At 31.5% G+C, this 27,883-nt stretch overlaps 1 protein-coding gene across 1 annotated transcript in view; it reads left to right on the top strand.

The window, feature by feature from the left end:
* Nucleotides 1-27,245, top strand: part of Cralbp (Cellular retinaldehyde binding protein) — a 41,352-nt gene extending 14,107 nt beyond the window's left edge. Inside the window, exons 4-7 of the mRNA XM_088260862.1 lie at nucleotides 9,719-9,780; nucleotides 23,445-23,638; nucleotides 25,385-25,501; nucleotides 26,297-27,245. Coding sequence (XP_088116988.1) covers nucleotides 9,719-9,780; nucleotides 23,445-23,638; nucleotides 25,385-25,501; nucleotides 26,297-26,557 — 634 coding nt within the window. The 3' untranslated portion in view covers nucleotides 26,558-27,245. The remainder of the gene's footprint in view (nucleotides 1-9,718; nucleotides 9,781-23,444; nucleotides 23,639-25,384; nucleotides 25,502-26,296) is intronic.
* Nucleotides 27,246-27,883: the final 638 nt, after the last annotated feature.

The raw sequence follows: 27,883 nt of genomic DNA, 5'->3' as shown, positions 1-27,883 counted from the left end.
ACGCTACACCAATCTGTCTTTGCAAACATACATCGTCTCTTCCACATTAATGCATCCCCTCATACATACCCGCCGATTATTCAGACTCCTGGCCTGACCGCTTTCAAGTATTTGTCATACTTTATCTACCTCTATTTTACAATTATTAATGACAGTTTTATAAATAGTTACATTGTTTAATGATATTATTGAGTGAGTTATACTTGTTGCGAAATACCTAAAGTTCCTTTGACCACACGTTGTATTTGTTTGATTTTGTTTGATGTGCTTATGCGTTTCTGATATTGTGGTTCTATAAATGTTTTATGTAGGATGTTATTGTTGATTTGTGTAACATTTTGCCAGAAGGTGGTTTTTTGTGATTTGTGTGAGTTATGTATTTTTAAAAGGATATATGATGATAATTTTACATATAATAATATAATTTTTAAGAGGATCGAAAATATGATTTATTTCTCATTGTAAAAAAAAACTCTTCTTCATCACGCCGTTTCTCTGCAGGGGTAGACAGAGAGGATGGAACGCCACAATATTCTGTCCTGACATACACTCAAAGCTTCCTTCACATTTGTACATCTAATCATACACAAACTCCGATTACGTAGACTTTTGCACCACCAGATTTTGGGTTCTGATTGACCTAGTCGTGCCAAGTCTTTTTCGCTGCCTCGTTCTGTTCTCCCGTTCACATTCGCCAAATATACTCTCTTATTTAGTCATCCGTTCGCTCCACATGGCCATTAGATTTTTTCAAAAATGTAATTAATATTCTTTACATTTGAGAATCGAAGAACCGACAGAGTTATGCAAAACTAGACTATTCATAGCACGACTATGCGAGGTATTCCTCTTTTTGGTGAGGGTAGCCAAAATCAGGTTTGAATGCGATCAGTAGATACATGTAAACAAGATGTCTTCAAAACAAACTCGCCTAAATAGCACACTCAGCAATCTCACAATACTATTAACATACACTAATATTTTTTTAACCATCTTTGGTGATCTGACCAAATCACGTATCTGCAATTTTTTTTTTTGAATTAAGGTACAGATAGACATAATGAGGTATACTTATGGGCATGCTTAAGACGAACACGCTCGTTTATATATATATATATATATATATATATATATATATATATATATATATATATATATATATATATATATATACAACTATATATATATAAATATATATATATATATATATATATATATGTATATATATATATATATATATATATATATATATATATATATATATATATATATATATATATATATATATATATATATATATATATATATATATATATATATATATATATATATATATATATATATATATATATATATATATATATATATATATATATATATATATATATATATATATATATATATATATATATATATATATATATATATATATATATATATATATATATATATATATATATATATATATATATATATATATATATATATATATATATACTTGGCACGATCAAATCCATCAGAACCTAAAATTGTGGCGTTCCATCCTTTCTGCCTACCCCTGCGGAGAAACGGCGTGATGGTAGTAGAAGTAGTAGTAATATATATTTATATACATATGTATTTTTATATTTTTATTTGGATATTTTACTGAACTTTTGCATAATAACAAAAAACAGGTATTTGTACCGTTCCAGTTACAAAATTTCACATTTGTAATTTGGTAAAAATACATGGGAGGGAGGAAAAGGGGAAAATGGTATATGCTCATAGCAAACCTGTTCAGACGCGCTCAGAGCACGCCCTTTCCACCCGCGTAGCACGTAGCGCTCTCTAAAAACGAACGACTGTCGATTTTTGAGCAAGCTTATTTATAGCAAAGTACGAGTTCTTACACACATGGTACTTAGTAGCAGTTTCTCAATAATAGCATGCTTTTGTGCTAATAATGAGCATGCGTATCTAAACGTTTATGAAAATTTAAAAATTATTTAGATGTGAGTTCCATTTGTTATAAATATAATTTTTAAATGTTTGTGTTTTTATTACATTATTATATACAAGAAACTTCAAATTCATATTATTTTTGTGGGTCCAAGCCGCTCATTAATCAAAATGGGTATCAAATTGTGGTAGTGTGGATTCGAACCTAGAAACTCTGACACGAGAGTCCGTAACACTAACCACCGGACAACAACCCGACACTATTTGTACTTGCTTATTATTTACATGGTTTAAAGATCAAACAGTGGATTTTTGTTTCTTCTAACTAGAAACATGTTTTATTTTAATTTGTATGTGTATTATATATAAACATTAAACCCATCATTTCTTTCGTGAAGTATGAATTTAAAGAAATTTGTGAATAAAAAAATATTTCATTTTATCAACAGAGATTTTTTTCAATTAAATTCCACGTTACGATTTTCTAATCCTGAAATAATAAAATGGCCAATAAATGCAAAGAGAGCAACACATAAAATCAACTGTTTCTAGAACCTAATATGTAGTTTCATTTCTAACGTGCGAGAGTCTCATACATATTTGTTTTTGTTAATTCAGACAACTTACTTAAAAATTAAACTTTTTTAAATTGATATTTTTTTAACTGATGATAATTAAGTTCAACGCAAGGCACAAATCCCAGTTGGTTATAGGTGCCAAATTTCAAAACAACTTAATTATTCACGCCGATTTTTCAAATTATTACAAGGCAAACGATACGTAAAATGGGTGGGTTTCGCAATGCAAAGTGAAATCGACTCGATTTTAGATTCCAGATGATTTATTAAAGGCGAAATCGGCTTGTACCCGTATACGTACCTGTACACCACGTGCGTCTGGGCGAAACAGATGTCACTCGCGGTCTACGCCACTATTTGATTGAGTTTTATTGCACAATCGATTAGCGCTTTAGAATATCAGTATACCAATATTGTACATAAATTCATATATTTATAATATGTTGGTTCTGTTCATATGGTTTTTTTATTATTCTTTATCGTTTACACCATTTGCTTTTTAAATTTCTCAGGAAATAAAGTAAAATCTTTGAAATTGGAATTGTAATCATTTTATCAAGGCCGAATATACTCATACAATAAATAGCAATATATTTTTCTTTAAACCCTGGTGACATTTGACATCATTGAATTTTTTGCTTAAAACACTGTTTTTGTATTGAAAAATTATGTTTTATTTCGAAATAAAAATGTGGTTTAAAAAAGAGAGTTATAGAAAGGTAAAGAGTAAAAAAAAATGTAAATATTATTTTCAGTATGTATTCGAAATTTTTAATTTTTTATTATCTTTCCTTCTTTTGCAAATTATATGTTTTATTTCAATACATCTGTGCTGGTTGTGAATAAAACTTACAAATAGACGAACATAATCTACTATAAATTGTTATTATATAGTAATGAAATTAAATTTAGTAATTAGCGTAGATAATCACATATTGGCTGAATAAGTGTTGGATGAAATGTGTGTAGCCTTGGACATCGCAAAAAATGTAAATGAGATCACGACCTAAAGTAAACTTTAAAATAATATATTGTGACAGGTAAAAAAAGTGATATCAATTAAATTAAAATAATGTTGAACGATTAATAAGCTGGAGATATTATTATTATTTTTATTTATTTACAAACGTTTTTTTAAAGAAAAAAATCCCCAAACACTATGATAAATATAATGTATGTACAACATTTTGAGTGTGTCCAAATATATATTCACAAATCTGGATTATCTCCAATTTTAGAAGTTATTTTTCTTATTATTTTTTGACATCTCATCAAAGATTAAGAAGAAGAAAAAAAAATGGGCATTTACGGGGCTGACGACCGTCATAGGCTGGTTTATATAAAATGGTATGAAATATAATATACTGAAATAACGCGTAGTACCTCAGTGTTCATATATAGCGTCTAACGTGTACATCACAACGCGCGTATACGCGACACTTATCTTATTCTGTCACTTTGTATCGTTGTGTATGCGTCGCTCTCTTTCGCTTCACTCCGTGTATGTATAGCTATCTTTCTCATTCTTTTCGCGTATATCTTTCTTCTTATCTTTCTTCTCTCTCATGTAACGAAATGTGCCTAATAAATTTGACACGTCCTCGATATTTCACTGTCGATTCTCGTCCAATTAGCGACCATTTAATCGACGCTGAGCAGGTTAAAATGAGTGACTAAAGATAGTTATGTACAGTGCCATGTAGATTTCTTAATTTAACGATTTTCTTAAATTGTGCTGAATAGGATCTTCGCGATTTAAACTTTGTCCCAAATCCTAATTGATATGCACTAAATAAATAAATAAATAAATATCACTATTTTAATAGTATTCGTATTTACCGAGAAAAAATGGTATTTATCAAGTAGAACATAAATTCATAATAGATGGATATTACCACAAAGTGACCGCCGAATCAATGAAAAAAATGATTTTTATTTCAATAAGTAAGGTTAGATTTATCGGATTCCTTTTCAGTAGCAAATTATGTTATTTTAAATTACATTTTGAGAAAGGTTAAACGCTTTGAGCAACCCAACTAGTCCTCTCATAATTAAGAAAAAAAAATGATAACAGGTTTAGCTTAGGTCCATAGCAGCCGGTGAGGAATTTGTAAAAAAAATGTTGTTACTTGATAAATATAAATATATATTTTTCAAGGTCGCCAATGGTCTGATATCAATAACCCGAATATTTAAATGTAAAAAAATCGCTTAATTCGTCGTAGCCATTGCATAATTTATATACCTGCGAAAAATATAATTAAGACTGAATAGCATTCAGATTAATAATATTTTATTAAACTTATATTTCAAATGTTTCACAATTTTTAGATTAACCCAGATGAATAAATATTTTTTCTTTAAATTTATAAGGAGAATACGAACACTTCGAACAGGTTTATGATTTCATGTATGTACATATTTGGGAAGTACGTTTTAAGAATGAAAAGGAGAGTGAATGCTGGGAACAGAGTGATTATGAACTGAAATCAGTAAAAACAAATAAATGCTTGACAACGAAAGCTTAACTGGCAGTACACAATGGAGTCCTGGTACCAACACCAATGTTTGGAAGTGAAGCATTGAATTGGGAAAAAAAGGATGAAAGTAGACTAAATGCAGTCAAAATGCGATCTCTCAGACGGATGTAAGGCAAAACGTTATATGTGAGATGTTGTGAAATGGTGAAATAAGGAAATAATGTAGGGCTAAGATTAACATTACAGATAATAAAAAATAGGTGTTTTGAGTGGTTTGGACGTGTGAAATCAATGAGTGAGGAAAGAACAGTAAAATAAATTTGTGAGGCGTATGTTTGGGAATAATAGCAGAGGAAGACCGATAAAATCTTGATCAAGTTGGTCAAATACTGCGTGGTGAGGTCAAGAGTCTTAATTTTCAGCGGGTATGTATAAGGAGATACATGAATGTGAGAGCTGCAAAGACAGAGTGTGAATTGGCGTTCAATTCTCTCTGACGATGAAATAAGCTATGTATGTATTTCACAAATTTCTCAGCTGAGGGACCACCGTTAGCCGAAATTCGAGATTTATCAAATTATATGGAATGATCAAGTAGGTCAAATAGTAGCAATAATCGGCAGGTGCATATGTGTGTATATAATGTTGAAAGGGCGAGGAATGTTTGCAAAGACCGAGTGGTGTGGCATTATATTCTCTCTGTCTCCTCCTGCTGGGAAACGGCGAGTCGGTTAGCTAGTTAGTTATAATAAAAATTCGATATCCGTAGTCCGCCGACAATAACACACGCCATACTTTATCGTTTGCACAATAAGGTATTTGGGAAAAGATCGCAACACAATCATATTCCAACGTGGGCTATCAAAACTAGTATTATTGCCTAATACAGCGCTAAGACACGTGACACTTATTTTTAATGGTGCCCTAGAACTATTTCGTAGGTTTTTACAACAAAAACATTGGTAATAAGAAAAACATCAAACATGCTGACCTAAACAAATTTTAATTTTAGTTTTACTCGGTAAATACCACGTTTTCTTAAAATCCTATTGTGACACGTGTTTCGATGCATTCCGCGTCATTTTCAAGCACCGTATATGAATAGTAGGAACAGGTTGATGATTTAGTATTATTTGATTTATTATTTAATTATGAAAGTATTTCATAATTAATATGGATGAAAAGATTGATAAAGATATTGAAAGGAGAATGATTACATCGAAACATGATAGATTTAAAGAAATAGTGGCAAGTGAAATTTACACTGAGAACAACTTAAGACTGTTGTGGTAGAATAATTTTCAATTAAATTTATGTATTGAAGTTTTACCTGGTCACAGCTCAGTCTAATTAAATGAAAAAGAAAAAATCAGGAAACATCAATCATCAATATAATTCATTATATGGTATGTTGCTTGAGAAACAAATGAAAGTATTAAAAAACTATTAAAAAAACATGTAATCAAAAACATTAAAAATGATAAAATACAGCAGGAGTAATAAATATTAAGTTTTGCGTGTATTTCTGTTGCGTACAACAGATGAAGCTGCCATTCCGATCATGAAACGGTTTAAAAAATAAGTTTTTAACCATCACAGGTAAAAATACTGTACCCAGGTGCGTATAAAAATATACGCGTATTTGAATGCAACGTTATAATTAAATACAATATATGGTAGTGTATAAAATACTATATTATTTTTAAGAACAGATCAATACTTGTGTTTTTAGTACACAAGTATACAGAAAAATAAAAAATTGATACGATTTTTGTACCCCTAATTGACTCGTCATTAAAAATTAGAATCAAGTTGTGGTAGACTACGTTTTAAGATAGAAACAATGAAAGAAACTTTGCGATACTATTAGTATATGATGAAAATCCGACTATTATCTTTACCATTATCATGTTAATTGTGGTCTTCCTAGGGCATTGATTACATATGGAAGTTAACGTTTTAACTTCGTTGAGTAGGAACTTCAAAGTCACTTCTCTTCAGTATAAAAACACTTTTTTGGAAACTTTAATTTCAGAAAGTACGTATCCGGTTTAAAAATGCTTGTCATTAGAATTAAAATTTCAGAAGCACACCACGATGTCAAAACGTAAACTTCTGTATGGAATCGATGCCCACTTTAACATCGGTGCGAGTATTCTTAGATCTTTAAAACATAATTTAAATTGATGTATATTACAGTTGTCTCGATAGAGACGAAGCATTGATTTTCATACAAAAGGGAATTGAGAAGTCTAAGCTCCCCAGGGTTGACGACCTAGCACTGACTGGCTTAACTGATCATTTTATATTCTGTGGAATGCTCACCAATTTGCTCATTATTAACCATTTATATTTCCTACGTATAAAAATAGTGCTTCATCTTTGTTGAGACACCTAAAATATACAAATATAATAAATTGAAATTTCTTAAAAATGCCAGTTACGACAGGTAGCCAGGAGAGCGACGATGTATAACATATGACCTTATTTGTTGTATACGCATTGACCTAGCATGTGAGATCATATGCATTCTCTTATATAACATATTGAGTAAAATTCTGCGAAGACATTTTAGTGCTTAAAGTGCAAAACATTTTCCTGTAATTTTGGATTATCACAAAATTATTCTTACCGATTTCTCCATATTTATGTAACGTTCGCGTTACATCTATTTTAATTTATGTAAAATATGTAACACTTGGGACAAGGAAAAATATTAAAATTATATTTTTTTACTTAAACGATCCATGTAGGTATAGTTTGTAACGCACGTAAATATGCAAATCAATATCAAATCGAATTATTATCAAATTCTGCCATAATTATGTTCTAAGAAAATTATAGATAATGCGTGCGTTCAATGTGTAATATGAATTTTTTGCCAAATTTTGTAAAATTACAACCGTAAATAATAAAATATAAAAAAATTGAAATTCATTTTAAATATTCTCTTAAAGATATTCATTCGCCAACATTAATATCACTTTTGCCTGATATTATTAAACATATTTATTAAGAAAAGTCTGAGCATTTAGAGATCTTTCAATGACCTAACCTAACCTATTACTACTAGTAGTAGACTACTACTGACCTTTATCCACACCTAATGGTGAATAAGGCACTGCATCATATAATTTATTAAGACAAAGTTATCGGTCTTTCTCTTTTGGTACCAGTTCAGAGAAATTTCACACAAATACAAGAGTGAAAAAAAAATATTTTAACCCCCCAGGGAAACGAACCCGGGATTTTTAAAAAGATAGCCAAATGTGTGATACACTGGGGCTAAACCTAACCTGAACAATGTCAACCATCACAATTTTTTATTGATGTTTATCTCAATATGGATCAAGAAGTTTAATAAGACAAAAATATGGAAATCTGGGTATTTACAGGGCTTACGATTTCTCATTTGGCGGTGTAAGTGATCACTTCATACACCTTTTAACATTCACTTTTATGATTATCAACCACAATACTCAAATTTCCAAACGTTATAAATACATATGTGTATATTTCAAGTGAGAGGCATTTTACTTCTACATTTAATTTTACATTTAACTTCGTAGGCGACATCCATGGGTAGAAGTTTTAGATGTATAATATATACCTCCTTCAATGCATGCTATATATTTAACAAAGAATTTCACATACTAGGAAAAGCCTGAAAATGTTTCATTGAATTTATTATGCTTATTGAAAAAAAACAGTGAATAATCAATATTATATAATTACTTAAAATGTGTACATACCTTTATTATAAAAGAGGTCATGAGTCAGAATAATTCGCGAATATGTATGAGGAGATGTATGATTGTAAAGACAGAGTGGTGTGGCGTTCAATCTTTTACGTAGGTAGAATACCCCTACGAGAGAGTGAAATAATGGTTAGTTTGTTAGTATATAGTATATTACATTTGATCGGAACACTTTATTATTCAAAAACTAATTTCAGGGTTTCAATTTGTTAAAAATATTTGTTTATAAGTAAATGATAGAATATTTTAAATACTAGGAAATTCCTTCACACTTCTAATTTGTAAAGTTAGGTATGTGTATTCAAGCCTTTGAGGGCTCTTATAAGGTAAATACACCATATGTATTCAAACATTTCAATTCGCCTAAAAAATATTTAGACTTAATATTCGTGGGTATCATTTAATCAAGGGTATTATACTATAGACAAAAAAAACAATAATGTAATAAAATTAGATGTTATAATATGGAGATATGGAAAAATGATGTTGATAAAATGAAAGGTGTTGTTAGATGTACATATATAATTGAGGCCTAGAATATTTTTTTTTACAATCAAAGGTGTTTTAAGATGATATATAATATTATGGAGGTATTGAAAAAAAAAAATTGATACAATTAAAAGTATTGTTAGATGTTAAATAGTGGAGACATAGAAAAATAACGTTGATCTAATAAAAGGTGTTGTTAGATGTTATACAATTGAGACATAGAAACATAATGTTGATCAATAAAGGGTGTTGTTAGATGTTATACAATAGAGACATATAAAAATAATGTTGATACAATCGAAGGTGTTAGATGTTATATAATGGAGACATAGAAAAATAATCTTGATAAAACCCAGGGTGTTGTAAGAGGATAAAGATAGTAAAATAATATTGATACAAACAAAGATGTTGTTAGATGTTATATAACGGAGACGTAGAAAAATAATTTTGATTTTCTTTTTTATGATTATAGATACATGTTTGTCTCCCCGATTCGCGACAACCACGGCCGGAGAGTCATATTCTACAATGCCAGTGAGTATAAAAAGTGTTAAAAATGTATTTACTCGATAAACATGTGCGATTTTACAATATGTAAACAGACGACTTGTGCGATTGTAAAATGGTCCACAGCACACCAGGGTAGGAACGGTTTGACCTCATGACATGTTAGATAATACTCGGTGTAAGTGGCACACTGCATGTCAACCCAGAAGCGACCCGAGAGCCGATGTTCCAACCTTGCGAGCTAAAAGCTATTGGCCAACAGAGCGCGAAGTGAAAATTTGAATACACCTCGTGTTTTGTAAAATATTGCGTTTAATGCTTAAATATTTACAATGATATTAGCTATTAAAATTGGCGTATTTGAGTGTTTTCACATGCAAACATAAACTGTGATATTTTTTATAAATCTGTTAATTTAAGGTATTGTTTTTAAACATAACATTTTTTATATTGATGGTAAAATAAAATATGAAATATTTTGTAAAAATTACATCAAAATTCCCAAATCAACCTTTCAATCACACACACACACACACACACACACATAAATGTATGTGTGTGTGTGTGTATATATATATATATATATATATATATAAGTATATACATATATATATATATATATATATATATATATATATATATATATATATATATATATATATATATATATATATATATATATATATATATATATATATATATATATATATATATATATATATATATGTATATATATATACATATATATTTATTTATATTTATACACATATATATATATATATATATATATATATATATATATATATATATATATATATATATATATATATATATATATATAAACATAATTTTTTTTAAGATGTACCCGGCCACGTGTGCTGAGGCTCAATCTAGTTAACCGGGAAAAACAAAATAGAAAATAGAATCTCTGCATTTCCAGGAGCATTCGCCTCATAAATCTGTTAAAAGATATATAAACTGAACGCTATAAATCCTTGTACATAATAGGCAAGGAGAATTTTCTTAAGCAACTTATAAATATTATTTAAGAAATACTCAATTAATTATGTTATGCAATGGTGTAATACTTATTGGGTTAAATTACTCGATTATTAAGCCTATACAATCCGCTGTTTAAATTAACCACAAATTAAATGAAACGTTATCGGCTGTATTTCGATATATGGTACTCCGAAAGTGTCTGTGAATGATTCTATGTATTAATTTTAATTGCATTCGATATTGTATAGAAAAAAATTATTGCGCACTTGTAGCCTATGGTATTACGGACTACAAGCATCTCGTATAACTTGCATTAAAAATATGTATAACAGTAGTAAATGCAAACAATGAAGTCGATTACCACACTGTTTACTCTCTAAGAACCAATGGTGCAATAATATAGTTTTATGTGAATGAGTACATGATGCAGATGTGAAAGAAATTATAACACGGCAGCTTAGATCAGATCAATTGGGTCGCTAGTTCAACGATCTACAGCTCTCATAAACCACACACCACATTTTTCATCTCACGTATTACATAAAAACTGTTCGATTTCATTTTACGTCTGGCTAATCAGGTTTTGCTTTACTTTAATTTGTTACATTTAGAATTTTTTACATATATATTAGCATGTGGTAATTCTCTTTTTTGACATTCTGTAGAATATATCCAGCAATTTTTTATTATTTGAAGCTGAAGAAAGGACTGTGAATGCTGTGAACAGAGTAAATGATGCACTGAAATCAAGAAAATAAAATCCTGAGCGAAAGCAATACTGGCAGAATACAACGGAGTCCCGTTGGCAACCCTTATATATGGTTAACAATATGCAGATAATAGGCTTTTGTCAGGATGTTGGATTATTGGTTAATAAATTAATATGAAAGATCACAAGACTATCGATAACATTCTTATTGAAATCTGTAGAGAACTAAGGGAGATATTAAGGTTTAAACTTGGATATTTGAATAAAACGAAAAACGTGCGTTCGCATACGTCATCAAATTTCCGATCGAACTTTTTATGACGTCATATGGTTTATTGTCTACGGTTTATAGAGCTGCAACAGTATTATAGTAGTATGGATTGTTTGTTTACCACTACACTACCATTTGTGTTATACAAATAAGAGGGGAGGTGGGCTGGGAGGGTGGACCATAAACATATCAACAAATAGAGCCGCCAATAATTTAGCAATGATAGCAACATTAAAATAACTCCATCGTTTCTGTGACGTCATTCATTGTCAACTTACGAAAATAACGTTTTTTCGAGGGCGTATTTTCCAAAAGAAAATGAAGAACGAAAATATTAATTATATCGGCTGTTATAAACACAAAACGAGTTAAATACAATCCTTTATATGTTGAGTATGTTAAATTAGATATTCCTCCCGTCTGACAAAGATCCATTCTAAAAGTTTAGGTTTTATAACATGGATGTAAAGCATTGAGTTGACAAAAGAAGGATGAAAGTAGACTGAAGGCAGCCGATATGCGATGTCTCGGTCAAAGTTTTTTTTATTTAGCAGGGACCTTCATGAAATATACGAGTATGTATGATCTTCCTGAATTATTTAACTCGGTCGAAAACGCTTTAAAAACATATATTTTTTTTAAATGATAAATTTTTTACCACTTATTTTATTCAGAACTAATATTTTGAGTGTGTCGAATTCTTCATTCTCAAATCTGGGTTTGGCCACTTTCAGATTTGTACACAAAGGCATGCGAAATGCGATCTCTCAGACGAATGTGCGGCAAAACGGTGTGTGATAAATGTTCGGAATGTGAAATTAAGAAAAGAATGCAAGGCTAAGGTAAGCATTATCGATTAAGTTAAGAAAGGTGTGCTGAGATGATTTGTACATGTGGAATAAGAAAGTGAACGAGTGATGAAAGAACAGGAAAATATATTTATGATGTGAATGTAATTGGAAATAAAAGCAGGGGAAGACCGAGGAAAACTTGGCATTTCAAATATTGCGAATACTTGAATTGGTTACGTCAGAGTCGGAATAAGGCGAGAATGTATGAGGATTGAATAAATGTGGAAGAGGCAAAAATTATTTGCAATGACAAAGTTTGGTGTGGTGTTCTGCATGAAGCTTATTTCAGCCTAGCATTCTTTCCTTACATCACCATTCGAACATCTATACTACAATATTTGCCGAGCATTCGTCTGAGAGAACGCGTTTCTGCTTCGCGTCACTGCTTTCAGTCTACATTAATCTTCTTTTGCCAACTCCATGCCTCACCTTCAAACATTAGGATTGAACTCTATTTCATACTGCCAGTTTAGCTTTCGCTGATAGGGTTGTGAATCACCTATATGTTGTATATATTTAAATATCTGCTTGAGCGCCCATGTAGTTATATCATACGAGACATGTATAAATAAATTGATCCCTAGCCACCATTCTATAGGTCAGAACGAGAATTTTGCCAGCCATATTTTTTTCACATAATGCATTGTGCAAAAAAACACGTCTAAATCCGTCCAGTAGTTTTGTTTTGTCTACAACGGACACACACACGAACTTCATTTTACATATAAGTATATATACAGATACAGACATGATTTATTACTAGGTTTTGCAAAGACCCACCAAGCCACCGATGTGGCTTGTCGGCCTCCTTTTTTATACATTCATTTCGTCTAATTTGTAAAAAGTGGTTGTTACAAATACACACATAAAAAGAAAAAAACTACGAGACTAATCTTAATACATTAACCCTTGATCAATCAATTAATAATAGAAAAAACTACTATATATTGATGTTTACTACTATTACTACTACTGACATCACTCTGTATCGCCGCAAAAATAGGCAGAGAGGATGGAACGCCACACTCTTCTGTCCTGATATACACTCCTCGCTTCCTTCACATCCATACATCTAGTCATGCATCCCCTCCGATTACGCAGACTTTTGACACCACCAGATTTTAGGTACTGATTGATCTGATCGTCCTCGTTCTGTTCTCCCGCTCACATGCGTTACATATACTTTCTTAGTTATTCTCTCGTTATACATTCGCTCCACATGTCCATACCACCTTAAAGAACTCTTGTTAATATTTTCAGTTATATTATGAAGTTTATATTATATTTATACATTTTTGCGAACACTGATTGATTAGCGTATGTATACATAATAATTATGTGTCTTAATGTTCATTTATTCAAAATGATGTATCTCCTAAAGTAATTCACAGATTGTTTGCTTTCAAATTTTGGGAAAATGTAATGGGTAAAAAGTTTTTTTTAGGAAACCTTAAAAGCTTTATAACCACGATGGCAGCGCCATCTGATAAATCTAACAGAAACTCACGAGATACTGAATTTTTTTCTTGACAATTGGAGACACTCAGCATTTTCAATAATTTCGATTGTGTTGTTATAAGCCTGTATTTGCCTAGAGTTAAATTTTTTTTTTTTACAATGTAGATTTGAATAAAAGTAGTATTGTCCTGTGATTTTTTCAATATCAATTTATTTACTGAAAAAACGAATATAGCTTAATGTGTAGAATGCCATGTAGATGTAAATTTTACGATTTTTTTGAAAACCCATTGTACTGGATAGGATCGTCGCAATTTAAATGTCGTTTATCCCAAATCCCAACTGACTTTAGTTCAAAAGTCTTTTCTTTTTTTAAAGGAATAACCCGGAAAGCCTCTATTTTTAGATGCTTGTCTGCAGGTAGGATAGTATGGATAGGGAAGGTGAAGGTGAAAAATACATCACCGACACCCAGAACAATTGAAAATAAATCTTTCTTGAATTTATTTTCCACTTGGAGTAAGGTTAGATTTACCGGACTGCTTTTCAGTAGCTAATAATTTTCAGTAACATTTTGAGAAAGATTAAACATTTTAAGTGACATAACTATACCCCTCATATCTAAGATGAGGAATAAATGGTTACTAGTTAAGCATTAGCTACATATGTATTATTTATGGATTTGGCGTTTAATTTGTAGAACTCCATTTTAATTTATGTATTAATTTTAAATGAAACACAGTTAATTTGAGTCTACTAAGTTGTATTTTATTAACAAAAACTTATAAAAATTAATATTGTGACAATTGTTTCGCCTAGTTATGGCATTTCGACACATTCGTTTGAAAATGCTACAACTAGGCGAAACAATTGTCACAATATAATTTTTTTATGTGTTATTGTTAATAAAATACAACTTAGTAGATTAATAAAATCTGTGTTTTATTTCAAATTAATACATAAAAACATATATATTAGCTACATATAATGATAGGTTCGACGCGATTTTAACTTTATACCAAATCCCAACCGATTTTAGCTCCACAAACAAAGTCAGACTCGTCGCATTGCTTTCAGTAACTTAATATTTTATTTTTAGATACATTTTGAGAAAGGTTAAACGTTTTGACCAACCCAACTAGTCCTCTCATGCCCAAGAAGAAGAAAAAATGATAACTGGTTTAGCATTAGTCTACAACAGTCGTTAAGGAATTGTAAAAAAATGTTGTTACTTGAAATATATAGATATTTATATATTTCAAGGTCGCAAAAGCCAAACTTTGTCTGATATCAATAACCTGAATATTAACATATAAAAAATCGCTTACTTTTGCATATACCTTTATTTATGTCACCAATGAAAAATATTGTTGAGCTTTAATAAAAGCTACCCTGATCATCACTCTGTATACGCGCAACCAAAATACAAACGACGATAATTGGACATTTGGAATAATTTCATTAATTGATTCGGCAGTCACTTTGTGGTAAAATATATAGATTTTGAATTTAAATTTTACAAAGTAAATAACACTTTTTACCAAGTAAAAAAGAAAAAGTGATATTTCCCAAGTAAAATAGAGGTATTTACCAAGTAGTAAAAGTGTGGTATTAACTTAGTTTGTAGGTAAAACTTTAATGGAAAAATGTGTAAATTTGTCAACAATTAGTTTTTTTTAGTTTATATCAAAAACATAAATGAATTTAATAGTAAAACAAATTTATGAGGCAAATGTGGTTGGTAGTAGAAATAGAGGAAGGCTGAGAAAAACTTGGCAAAGTCAAGTATGCTTGAAAGTGGTTAGATCAGTCGGAATAATCGGCGGGTGTGCATGAATGTGGAAGAGGCGAAGATTGTTTGCAAAGACGGATTGGTGTGGCAATCTATTATCTCTACCTACCCTTGCGGAAACTGGCGTGAAATTAGAAAGCAGACAGTGCTCGTACGAAAATAGATTAAGTACGAATTTATTAGTTTTTTTGTAAAAATATTCGTTAAATATTATTATTATTTTAAAAATAGTCGTTATCAACTTACTTACACACATCAGACGAAACAGATACCATATCCTTTGCAAGTAATTGTGACAGGCGTATGTTGTATTTAAATATTAATAAAAAAATCATTAACTGATCCATTATGTTGTTATCGATTTCAATAAATTGGAATGCAATTTCCTTTGTTGCATTGACGTAATAACATTTCAATAAAATCATTTCAATCAATTTATTAGAATTCAATAGAATTTCAATTAAAAAAGCGTGTATAATTGTTTCGAAGCGAGTTTGTAATGGAAAAAGTACATTTCAATCATTTGCATAACACTAAGTTTTATATTAAACGTAACTCTTCCGCTGATATATGTATATACATACAATAAAAGACGCAATGAGAAATGCAAGAAATTAGTTTTGTTTGTGTAATATATTTTCCCTCTTTATTTCGGTAAATTGTAGACGAATCGCGTCGGCGGAAGCCATTTTTAATTACAGAATAATTGCGCGCTTTGAAATTTCTTGTGAAATCATTTTAGAGTTCCTACCTTCCCGTTATTAAAAATTTATTTGAATATATATATATTTATATATATATATATATATATATATATATATATATATATATATATATATATATATATATATATATATATATATATATATATATATATATATATATATATATATATATATATATATATATATATATATATATATATATATATATATATATATATTTCCTCCCACCGTCTTTCATCGTTTAGGGGGGCTTTCGCCCTACAAAAATTATTGTGTCACCGAGGGATGGTGCTTTATGGTTGTCAATGTGATGAGTTGTGATGCATAGTGCAAGGCGCCACAGTCACACTGGACCAAGACAGCGGCTGTGGCGCTGTGATGATGCCTAATCCACTTCTCCTGACACCTTATATTTGCAAGTAACGCTACTTCTCGAGAAACTTGCCAACGAATGTAGCGCCATCGTATGAAGAAATGCAGAACAATGCATTTACTATATACATATGTGCACTTATGACTTGTATTATATGTATTCGTTCGTATCGTCCGTGAATGCAAATTATATGCAACGTGTAAAAGCGGACCAACCGACGTTATGATTTTGTATTTGTGTCAAACTCTTGGGTATACCTTTTTTACATGTACATACAATTACTGACAGAAATTTGAATAAACTATTGGCTAATATGCATATGGTATATCTAGCATATTTTAGTATTTCGATTCCGTAGTGTAATGCTTGGTAACGACGAAACCCGGTTACTCGTCAAATAAAATAAAAGTGGAAAAATTAAATTTTAATGGTAATTAAATCTAACATTTTCTTTCTTTCATGCAATTAACGATAAAAAACACCGCTTCGATACGATGCTGCGCCCTATGCACCATCGGGTGCGGCGGGTAGGTTAAAAGAAGTAAAAGAAAAAGTATCGGTGAAGAGCGGTATTGAGACACGAAGTGGAGGTCTGGTTATTTGAGGGGCTAACGACATGTCAATCAATTTTAATAAGCTTAAATCGCTTTTGACAATGTAACATTGTACCCGTGATTGTCAACCGCATTCTCAATTTTTTTAAAGTTGTACATGTTGCAAAGTGATAAAACAAAACATTTTTTTCCGAATAAACTTTACAGGCGACATCTTTGGTAGAAATTAATTAATTTGCAGAAACCTTCATTCACCACATTTTGAGTGTGTCCAAATACTTGTTCACAATTTTGGGTTGTTCCACATTGGGGTTAATTATACATTTTTGACATCTCAACATAGATGAAGAAGAATATGAAAAAATTGGTATTTACAGTGCTTATGACCTGTTATAGGATGGCCAAGTGATCACTTTACACAAGTGCAACATTTACTATTCTACCCATGATTGACAACCGCAATACTTAATTTTTTGGAACTTCTACATATGTCATTAATCTCATGACACTGTATATGTGACATTCACTATAACAGGTTATAAGGCCTGTAAATACCCAAACTTCCATATTCTCTTCTAACTATGTTGAGTTATCAAAAAATGTGAAACCTTCATTGATGGGATGGTAATATTTTCGAAAATATTTTTTTTTCCGACTGTAAATCTTATTGCTTTTTCACCAATTCTACCCATGACTGATAACCACACTATTCAAATTCTTGAAACTTCTAGATATATTGATCAAGCCCGAAACAGTGCTTGGCTTTATTAGACTTTACTAGGGACATCAATGGAGGGATGAGGGAAGCATTTTATTAAGCAGAAACTTTTTTTTGTATGTCTAAAAATAATGTAAAAGATAACTCCTAATTGGAGATAATCAAGATTTGTAAACAAGTATTCTGACATACTCAAAATTTGGTATGTATTATTTCTATTAAAATGATACCTATGGTACGTATATGTCTGTTTTCATGCTTATTTCCTATGTATTAACGATGTTACGTTTATAATTGCGTCTGTGAATGCAAATTTTATTTAATCATATTCTTTGTTGCATTCTTGTGCAAATATAAAGTTTTCAAGGTTGTAAATTTGTACGTGTCTTTACATATATATTTGGCTTAATTTTGTTTTTTTTAAATCATGAGCCACGATTGCGTGACATGTGACATGAGACACGAGACATGAGACGTGTTATAACTTTAAATTAAATTATTTTCCAAATAATGTTTTCAACTGTTATTTTTATCTACGCTTTACGTTATCGTATCACCGAGTCATCAAATATCCAATATTCCAACAGTATTTTATCGCAAGACTTATCTCTGTCTCTTATCCGTAACCAATGCGTTATATAAGACTGCATCGGATCGATGCAGTCTTATCTCGATCATTTATTGATGATTGATATGTGTATGATTTATACAAAGTCGTCGATATCGCTTGATATCGCAAAATGTTAAAATAAAATTACTGAAAAAGATAATTTTTCCTCTATTCGTAGGTATTTATTACGTATTTTTGTACAAATTTACCTTATTTCAAGAATTAAACTTATCACACATAAATATAATTTTTTTGTGTTTTAAGAATTTAAAGTTTCAATTGGGGGATTATTTAAACACTACTATGTGCTTGTATCTTTGATATTTTTATATTGTCGATCTGTGAACAGAATTAAATAAATGAAATTTGTTAGTATATCTTGCGGTTTAAATGTTAGGTTAAACACATTTTTAATTGTAATAATTGATGAATTTATTCGGCAGTCATTTTATGGTAATATCTATTCATTTTTAATTTAATTTGGTAAATTCCACTGTTACTTAAAATTAATTCTGACACGTGTTTCGATGCATTCCGCATGATTATGAAAACGAAAATGTTTGAAAATAATGCCAAATGTATCCGTCATTTCAGACATTTTGAAAGGTTATTACCACCAAAAATTTGAAATCAAAATGTAATATTTCATATTTGTTACTTTTTAAATCCATATTATTTGCATTTATTTAGATTGGCAGGGGATATTAAAAAAGATTAAGTGTAAATTTAGAGTAAAATGGGAATAAAATTTTCTAATTAAGTTCATAATATGGCTTTGCAAGAGAGGTCTGTCAGAAAGTCTAGATGCTTTTTTATCAGATCCGGGGATGTGGATGGGAGCTTTAATGTTCGGCGCTCACCAAGTGTCAATAATTACTAACTATCCTATCTTTGTAACTAATCGGTCAGGATCACTTTCACCATCCTTCGGTGCTTCCAGTTTTGAGCCTTTGGCTATCTCCTCCTTGTATTTTCAGATATTTATCTAACGTCCGAGTGACTCTGAATTCTAGCTACGGCTTTTGCAATATTGCTAATCAGGGCCCTACTAAGGCTTCAACTTAATAAGTTATATAGCCTATAATTACTCGTGAGTGGATTCACTCTTTACGTAAAGCTACTATAATTTCATGTATTTTTTTTTTAATGGTAAGAATACTTCAAAAATACTTCAATTCCATACTATTTCTATAAGCCTAAACGGCGCATTATTGAAAATATGTATCAAATTGTGGTAGAGTGGGTTCAAACTCAGAAACTCTGACTCTAACCACGGGACCACAACCCGACACAATGAGTGAAAATTCCGAGCAAAAACACTCGCTGTTTTTCAGACATCCAACCAAGTCTTTTATTTATTTATTGACATAAGAGTTGAAAGACATTTTAAGACTGGGTCAGCTTTTGCTGTGTTTGACCGTTTTCTCAAATCTTCGAAGCGCTATAACTTGCCTAAGTTGATTATCTTCCGCCGAGGACATTTCGGCAGACTTGTTCTGTCTTGTGGGCCTGTTTAGACAGCTACAGCAATATATATCGTCTCAGAATTTAAAACAAAAAAAAAAAAAACAAAAAAACAAATAAATAAAAAGAAACAGCCTCTGTAAAGGTTACACGGTATTAATTGATGAAGGTATCATTAATGTAGCATATTATAAAAGACGCTAGCAAATGTTGACAAAAAAGATGGTGATAGAAATTCAAATTGCTAAAAAAACAACTAATCCCATGTCGTTCTAAGAATAATTATAGCTTATACAATGTAAATGTCGCATTCAAATAACAAGTTTTTTTCAAATTATTTTGTTAAACATAAATTCATTACACTATCGTATTATATGTGCATACTAGACATAAAGTTTTTTTAAATTTTACGCTGATCTTATAAAGGAATAAAGTTTGAATTAAGCGTTTATAATTTATTGAAAAAAATATTTTAAAAAAATATTTCGTAGCTAATACAATTCATTTTTATTCATTTATCATCTCGGAAAATCATAAAAGTAAAACAAAGTCAATATGTATGTTCAATAATGGGCAATATGGTGATCGTTACACAAATGTATAAAGTGATCGCTTAAGCCAGTCAAAAGCTAAATGCCAGCCCTGTGATGCTCAGACTTCCATCTTCTTTCATATAAAAAATACGATAGATAATGATAGATGCATTTCAAGACACCCATAAGATTGAAAATGATCGCTAACCGCTTAGAATAGATCCATAATCCAACCTTAAGGCCTTACTCGCAATAATATAATTCATTAAGCGGCTGGCTGTGCCGAGAGCCGGACGTAAGTTCATACCCATTTTTTTTTGTTTTAGAATATACGTTGGATTTTGTTTTGTTTTTAGAATACGTACACATAATAATAACCATATCCGCTCCCTAGGTGGAGCATATGGAGTCCACAAACTATCTCCAGGCTTTTCTGTCGGATACACATAAGTATATTGAAAAATATTTTTATCGTTTATTTTCAAACTCATTACTTTCGATAACTCTTTTCATTTCAAAACCATACATATACATTTTTATATCGTAGAAAATTTGTATTTTCAATACAAAAACGGTATTTTAAGAAAAAAAGAAAGTACGTTAAATGCTACCTGGGTTGAAAGAAAATTTCGGATAATCGTATATAGGACCTCAAAAATAATCGGTAGACTCTAATCCAACCTTAACTAAGGCTTCTCAGCTGATTTGAGTCGTGTTGATGAAATTGAGCACCGAGTGAAATTATGACCTTTCACTTTTATGCGCGGAGAATATTCGATGTAATTGGAAATGATGTCATGAGCCATTGTGTAACGGAAAAGTAGGTTTTATAAACTGTTCGGCTGCTCTGTGAGATATGCGCCGCCAAAGTAGGCGCTCGCATACTTGGAAAATGATTCGTGTTTCTTTCAAAACAATATTACCTGGCACAATGGTGGACGCTAAGTGGGCCGGCCCAAGTGGGTCAATCTAAGACTGCCGGGTGTTCGTGCGAGATGACATATCAATTATACGCGATTATATCATTCTAGTTCTGATCGACAACACTCCGCGTACCTGACTGCTAAAGGCAACTGTAACAAATAGCAAAACAACAAATAGCAAAACTCTGCAGAACAAGGATTTTTTATTAGGGAATTTTACAGAATAGTTACATCAATGAAGTCATTATGCATAACAAGGATTTTTTATTAGGGAATTTTACAGAATAGTTACATCAATCAAGTCATTATATCATTCATTCTGATTCTGATCGATAACACTCCAGGTACATGACTGCTAAAGGCAATTGTAAAAACAATAATAATATGTAATAAATGACATCTCAACATAAACAAGGTAACCTTGAGGTAGTATTTTACGGAAATGGCGCTATATAAATTATCCAGATTTATTATTTTTGTTACATTTTGAATATATTAAATACTTGTTCACAAATCTGGATTATCTCCACTTAAGAGTTATTTTTTACATTTTTAGATATCTTAACGTAGATGAATAATAATATGGAAGTCTGGGCATTTACAAGGGTTCACCAATTTGGAAACCCTCAAAATGATGACAGTGTTAATAAATTTTGATAATTTATATAGCGCCATATCGTAAATACTACCTCAAGGGCGCTTAATTGAAACCGAATTGGGGAAAAGGAGACAGTGGATGGGCTGGTTGCAAGCTGGTAAGATCACTTTGGCCAAAGCAGTTGTTATAGCTGATCGAACCGTGATACGTCTATCAAACATTTCCTTTGGAAAACACAGCTCTTTTAGATACTCTGGAGCCGCATTATGTAATAAAGTATTACGAGTTCATTATTTTAATACCGGTAATTATAGACACAACAGAGACATTTTCCCACACAATTTACCGATTTTGTAAGATGTCTCATTATATAGCTGTGGGACGAATTCAGTCTTCGATTAATCCATTCATTCGAATAATTTTTACCCTCATCCGCACCCAGCGACAGAGGGAGGAAAATATTTCTCAATTTTAAATTAATATTTAGGTGAATTTTATTTTTTTTCTATTCTCCCTGCCTATTGTGGAGAAGCAGGGTTATGGTTAGTTAGTTTTTGTACAAACTAACATTTTTTACATTTTTATTTTTCTTACGTGAATTTTCTGAACTGTAATTGATTTCACAACATTTTTGGGTGTGTCTAAATCCTTGTTCACAAATCTGGGTTTCTCCACTTAGGAGTTTTTTTTTACATTTTGTAAAAAAACTCCTTAATGAAGAAACCCAGATTAGTGAACAAGGATTTGAACACACCCAGAAATGTTAAAAAAAAAAACCTTGTCAAATTATACGCTGCATAAAAATCTTCAACCATGTTTTCAGTATATAAAATAATTAGGATCTTGCAAACATGTAAATAAAAGGGTGTCTGCTCAATAAAAGCTCTCTATAACTAACCATAGATGGCTCCCGTGAATTCAAACAAAAAGCGTCATGAGATTTATGATTTATTTAGGAGTTCCAAGTGGTTGTCAATCGGGGGTAGAATGGTGAATGTTGGACTTGTGTAAAGTGATCACTTAAAGGTCATTAGCGCTGTAAATACCCAGACCCATACTTCTTCATCTATGTCGAGATGTCAAAATATAAATGATTTATTTTCTTTGCAGAGAATTTCAACTCCATGAAGTACACCTCGGCGGATATGGCACGCGTCCACTTCCTGACGTACGAAACGCTCCTGGAAGATGAAGACAACCAGGTGTTGGGATTCACCCACGTGGCCGATGTTGACGGGATAACAACCAACCACATCACTTGCTGGTCTCCATCTACCTTCGCTCGCATCCTCCGTCATGGAGAGGTATTCATTTATTCTTCCTGTTGTGCCACTCCACACTGAAGGCTACTCATCTTCTTCTTCATGTGTCATGTCACGTCTCCCTGACGTCGACTATCGAGTCGACTATTGAGAGTAATTGTTTTTGTCTTGGACAGCTCTAAACAGCGCCTCGACGGTCGTGATCCCCGTCCAATCCCGTATATTCCGAAGCCAGGAGATCTATCTTCTACCCACACCTCGTCTACTCTCTGTTAGGTGCAATAGCTCGTACTTGTCTCCTCTTAGCACATGCCCCAGATAGGACGTCTTCCGGACCTTGATATCAGTCAGCAACTGTCTCCTGCTCTCGCTCTTTGAAACAAATTTGCGTCGCTGACCATATCGGTCCATGGCAATCATCACGTCAATTTTTTCTTTCCAAAATGTTTAATGTATGTCCAAATACTTGTTAACAAAACTGGATTACTCTGGACAAACTCAAAATGTTTTAAATAAATTAACTGGTCAAATTATAAGCTAAGTAATGAAAATGATAATGATATTTTCTGGCGTCGTTCATGTATGTGATTATAATCCAGGATTTGGATCTCACACACTAATAAAAGAGTTTCTGCTCAATAATCAAGCTTCTTTTCATCTCACCAATAGATGTCTCTAGTGAAGTTCTAGTGATTCAAGAACAACAATTCGAAATTGGTTCAAATATATTTAGAACTTCTAAGAATTAGAGTAGTGTGGTTGTCAATAATGGGTAGAATTGGTGAATGTTACACGTGTGTAAAGTGATCACTTAAACCAGCCTATGATGGTCGTCAGCCCCGTAAATGCCCAGACTTCCATATTCATCTTCATCTTTGATGAGATGTCAAAAAAAAAATGTTTTTACTTTTATGATTTTTTCTTTGTCTGCAGCCGCTCTAAACAGTATCTTAGTGCTAAACTAGGATATACGTCTTCTTCCTATGCTGCGTTTACTTTCAATTCTGCTTCGTAATATAATACGTATTACTTTATATTTCTCTCCCCTCAAATTTAAACAAAGTACTTATGCTTACTTTTCTTTACAGTGCTTATAACTTCTGTCTCTTTTCCCAACTGTCTCAAAACACCTTCGTTTCGAACTCTCTGACCCCATGATATTTTGAGCACTCTTCTACGGCACCATACTTCGAATGCTTTAATGTTTTTTGGTAGCTTGGGTGATACCCTAGTTACCAAAATGTACCCTTTTTAATATGTAGCTTTCTAAGTTTTTTTGTTTAATATTCAACAATTTTTCCAATTACATATGCAAAACTATACGTAATTCATATGGTGAGAAATCTATAATATATTATATAGACATCTAACAATTTATTCATAAAAACAATAAGAGTCATGTTAATTTATTAATTATTTCATTCGTAAAAACACTTTTTTATTAAAATCTATTTTAATATCAACATCATTTATGCTGAGTACATTTAAATATTTGACACAATAGATTTTAATAGTGGTTTTGAACAAGGTAACACAAATTTTAGAAAAGACAGATATAACCATAAAGTGATTGCGGAATCAATTAATGAAAATGTACATAGTTATTTATATAGTACCTATAGAAATATTTAGCATTTCTTAAAATCAATAATTACTTGAATGCTTCTAGTGTTACGTATGAAAACACGACATATTGACTCCCAACACGAATGATACCAACATTTGAATGCATACAAATGTTCAATATATAATGTTATATCATTAATATGTAATATTGTATTTTTACAGCAATCCACACCAATGCGTCACAAAGCTATACATTTACTGAATGTATCAAAAACAGTAAAGTACGTTTACGACTTCGCCAAGTCAAAGATGTCGTCCAAGATCAATAATCGGATGTCGGTAAGGATTATCAAGTATTTTCCGGAAGAATCAAATAGGATGCGTGTTAAATGGTCTAAACTCGGAGCAGGTGGATGATTTCGTATATTTGGGAATTATGTTTTCTTGGGATTGAAAGCTTGATAAATATATGCACAGAACGAGAGTTAATGCCGAGGATAGAGCGAACGGTACAGTAAAATCAGTTGTAGCAAACCGAGTTTACATGTGTGTATGTGTGTCTGTACGTGATAATGCGTGTGTGTGTGTGTTTGTGTATGTATCTTGATTAAATAATGCGTGTAGTGTTTATAAATTATCGGTAAGAAAAATATATAATTGGCGGGTTTGTATGGGGAAATGCATGAATGTCGAAGAGGTGAAGATTGTTCGCAAAGACAGATTGGTGTGGCGTTCTACTCTCTCGGCGTGATGGTTATTAGATATTTAGTTAGTTAAAAGAGAATTGAAATTACATTTTTTTTTGCTGTAATAAACAAAATCACATAAATCAATCAATCCTTAAACAGACACACAACCAACCCCTCTTTTTTCACATATTTTGGTAGAAAAAAACAAATATGTTTATTGTTTTTTTTTCATATATATTTTATGTGGCCAGTAACTGGGTTTCGTTGTTACCGACATTATGAGACTGGTGGTACGAAACTCGGTCACAGATCAAATATAATACATACCATACATGTATGTGGAAAAAACTATTTACATATGTAGTTATTTTATTATAAAAAAATGCAGTTCCACCAAGTATGTCAGTACAAAACTAAAATCTAACATAATTTGGTATTTTTTTAGATTCACAACGCATTGCCGTCTCTTCATTCGGCCGTGAAGTCGACCTGCCTCCCGAAGGAATACGGCGGCGAGATCCCGATGAGCGTCATGATCTCCGAATGGAAGAAGGAACTGCTGACTCTGCGGCCAGTTATTACGTCACTGGACGACATGGACATCCTGAACAAGGGATGCCTGTCAAACGGGCCGGATGAGAACAACAACCCCAAATCCTTCAACTACAGCATTCCCGGAAGCTTCAGGAAACTCGAAGTAGACTAAGTGAAACCAATCTCAAAATCAAGTTGTATTACAAAAATCAATATACTTAATTGTTAGTCAGATTGTTAAAGAGACCCATTAGTTTGAATTAGAAATTGAGCTTTTTACGATAAATTATATAATATAATATAAAACTCCAATATGCGTTTTCACAAATTTAGCACATAAAAAACGTGTGTAATCTTGACACTCGGCTGCGCAATCAAAAATTGCGGTAAATCACTGCACACGTGATAGAAGTGAAACTACTTAAAATCTAAAAAATATGAAAGATTTAGTGTTAGAGACAGAGAGAGAGAGAGAGAGAGGGAGCATCTCAAAAAATACAATAACACAAAATTTGCATTAAAATATTCTGTTTATTCAATATTTACACTGTCATTGTTAAGTGTTTCAATTGGTAAACAGTAATTAATGGCATGTGGTATCTGCATCTTCTCTCTTCTATCTTCTCTCTATCTTCTATCTATCTTCTCTCTCATGTTACGAAATGTGTCTCGTTTATTAGACGCATGGAAATGGACGCATCACGTTGATGCGTCCATGAAATTCCACTCAATAATAATCTCTATATTTAAATGTCTCAGGTATGTACTACATCACGTACTGTCTACATCACGAAATGGAATTGTGAGTACCAAAGTTTTTTTATGCCTATAATATAATTTCGCGAACACCGTTTTTTTTTTTAAATATGAAACAAAATTGTATGCGTTTTACTGAGTATCGGCAAAAATAACACCTGGTCTTATCTGACTTCTGACTACCGAGTTGTATTTTTAAATACAACATATAAGTATGTAGCTTGTATCGTGTAGTATGTTTGTTTTGTCACATTTGCATCTTCTTTATGTTGGGATCACAAAATTTTGAACCCAGAATCTCTTCACCTCAAGTGAGATGCTACAATATAATATACATACACATGCACACACATATATCGCTCACTCCTTTCATAACGTCATAAATCAAAAATCGTCAATTTCCAGTTGTGCATGTTTTCGGAATGCCCAGAAAATGTACTATATCCCAGCAAAATCGGCATATTTTTAACTTAATATGTACCCGCTACAGGGCAGAAAGTGTTGTTTTTGAATTTTGAAGAAAAGGTGTTGTTTAATTATTATTTTAAATATACTAAATATTTTTCAAATGCAGAATGAACCTTCAGGTTTTACCTCAAAAGATCTGTTGCATAGTAAAAAGTTTAATAATTGGCTTGATATTTATTTTTAATACATTGCATTATATTTACAAACTTTAAAAACGTTCTCCTGAAAAATCAAGTATTTTGATTACTGACGTTCTTGAATGAAGTGAGCGATA

This window comes from Brachycentrus maculatus, unplaced genomic scaffold (genome assembly GCF_059751285.1).
Source record: "Brachycentrus maculatus isolate JH-2025_06_01 unplaced genomic scaffold, ASM5975128v1 h1tg000144l, whole genome shotgun sequence".
In the NCBI taxonomy this organism is placed as follows: domain Eukaryota; kingdom Metazoa; phylum Arthropoda; class Insecta; order Trichoptera; family Brachycentridae; genus Brachycentrus; species Brachycentrus maculatus.
The sequence above is the reverse complement of the archived record's forward strand: the minus strand, read 5'-3'. Positions and strand labels throughout refer to the sequence as shown.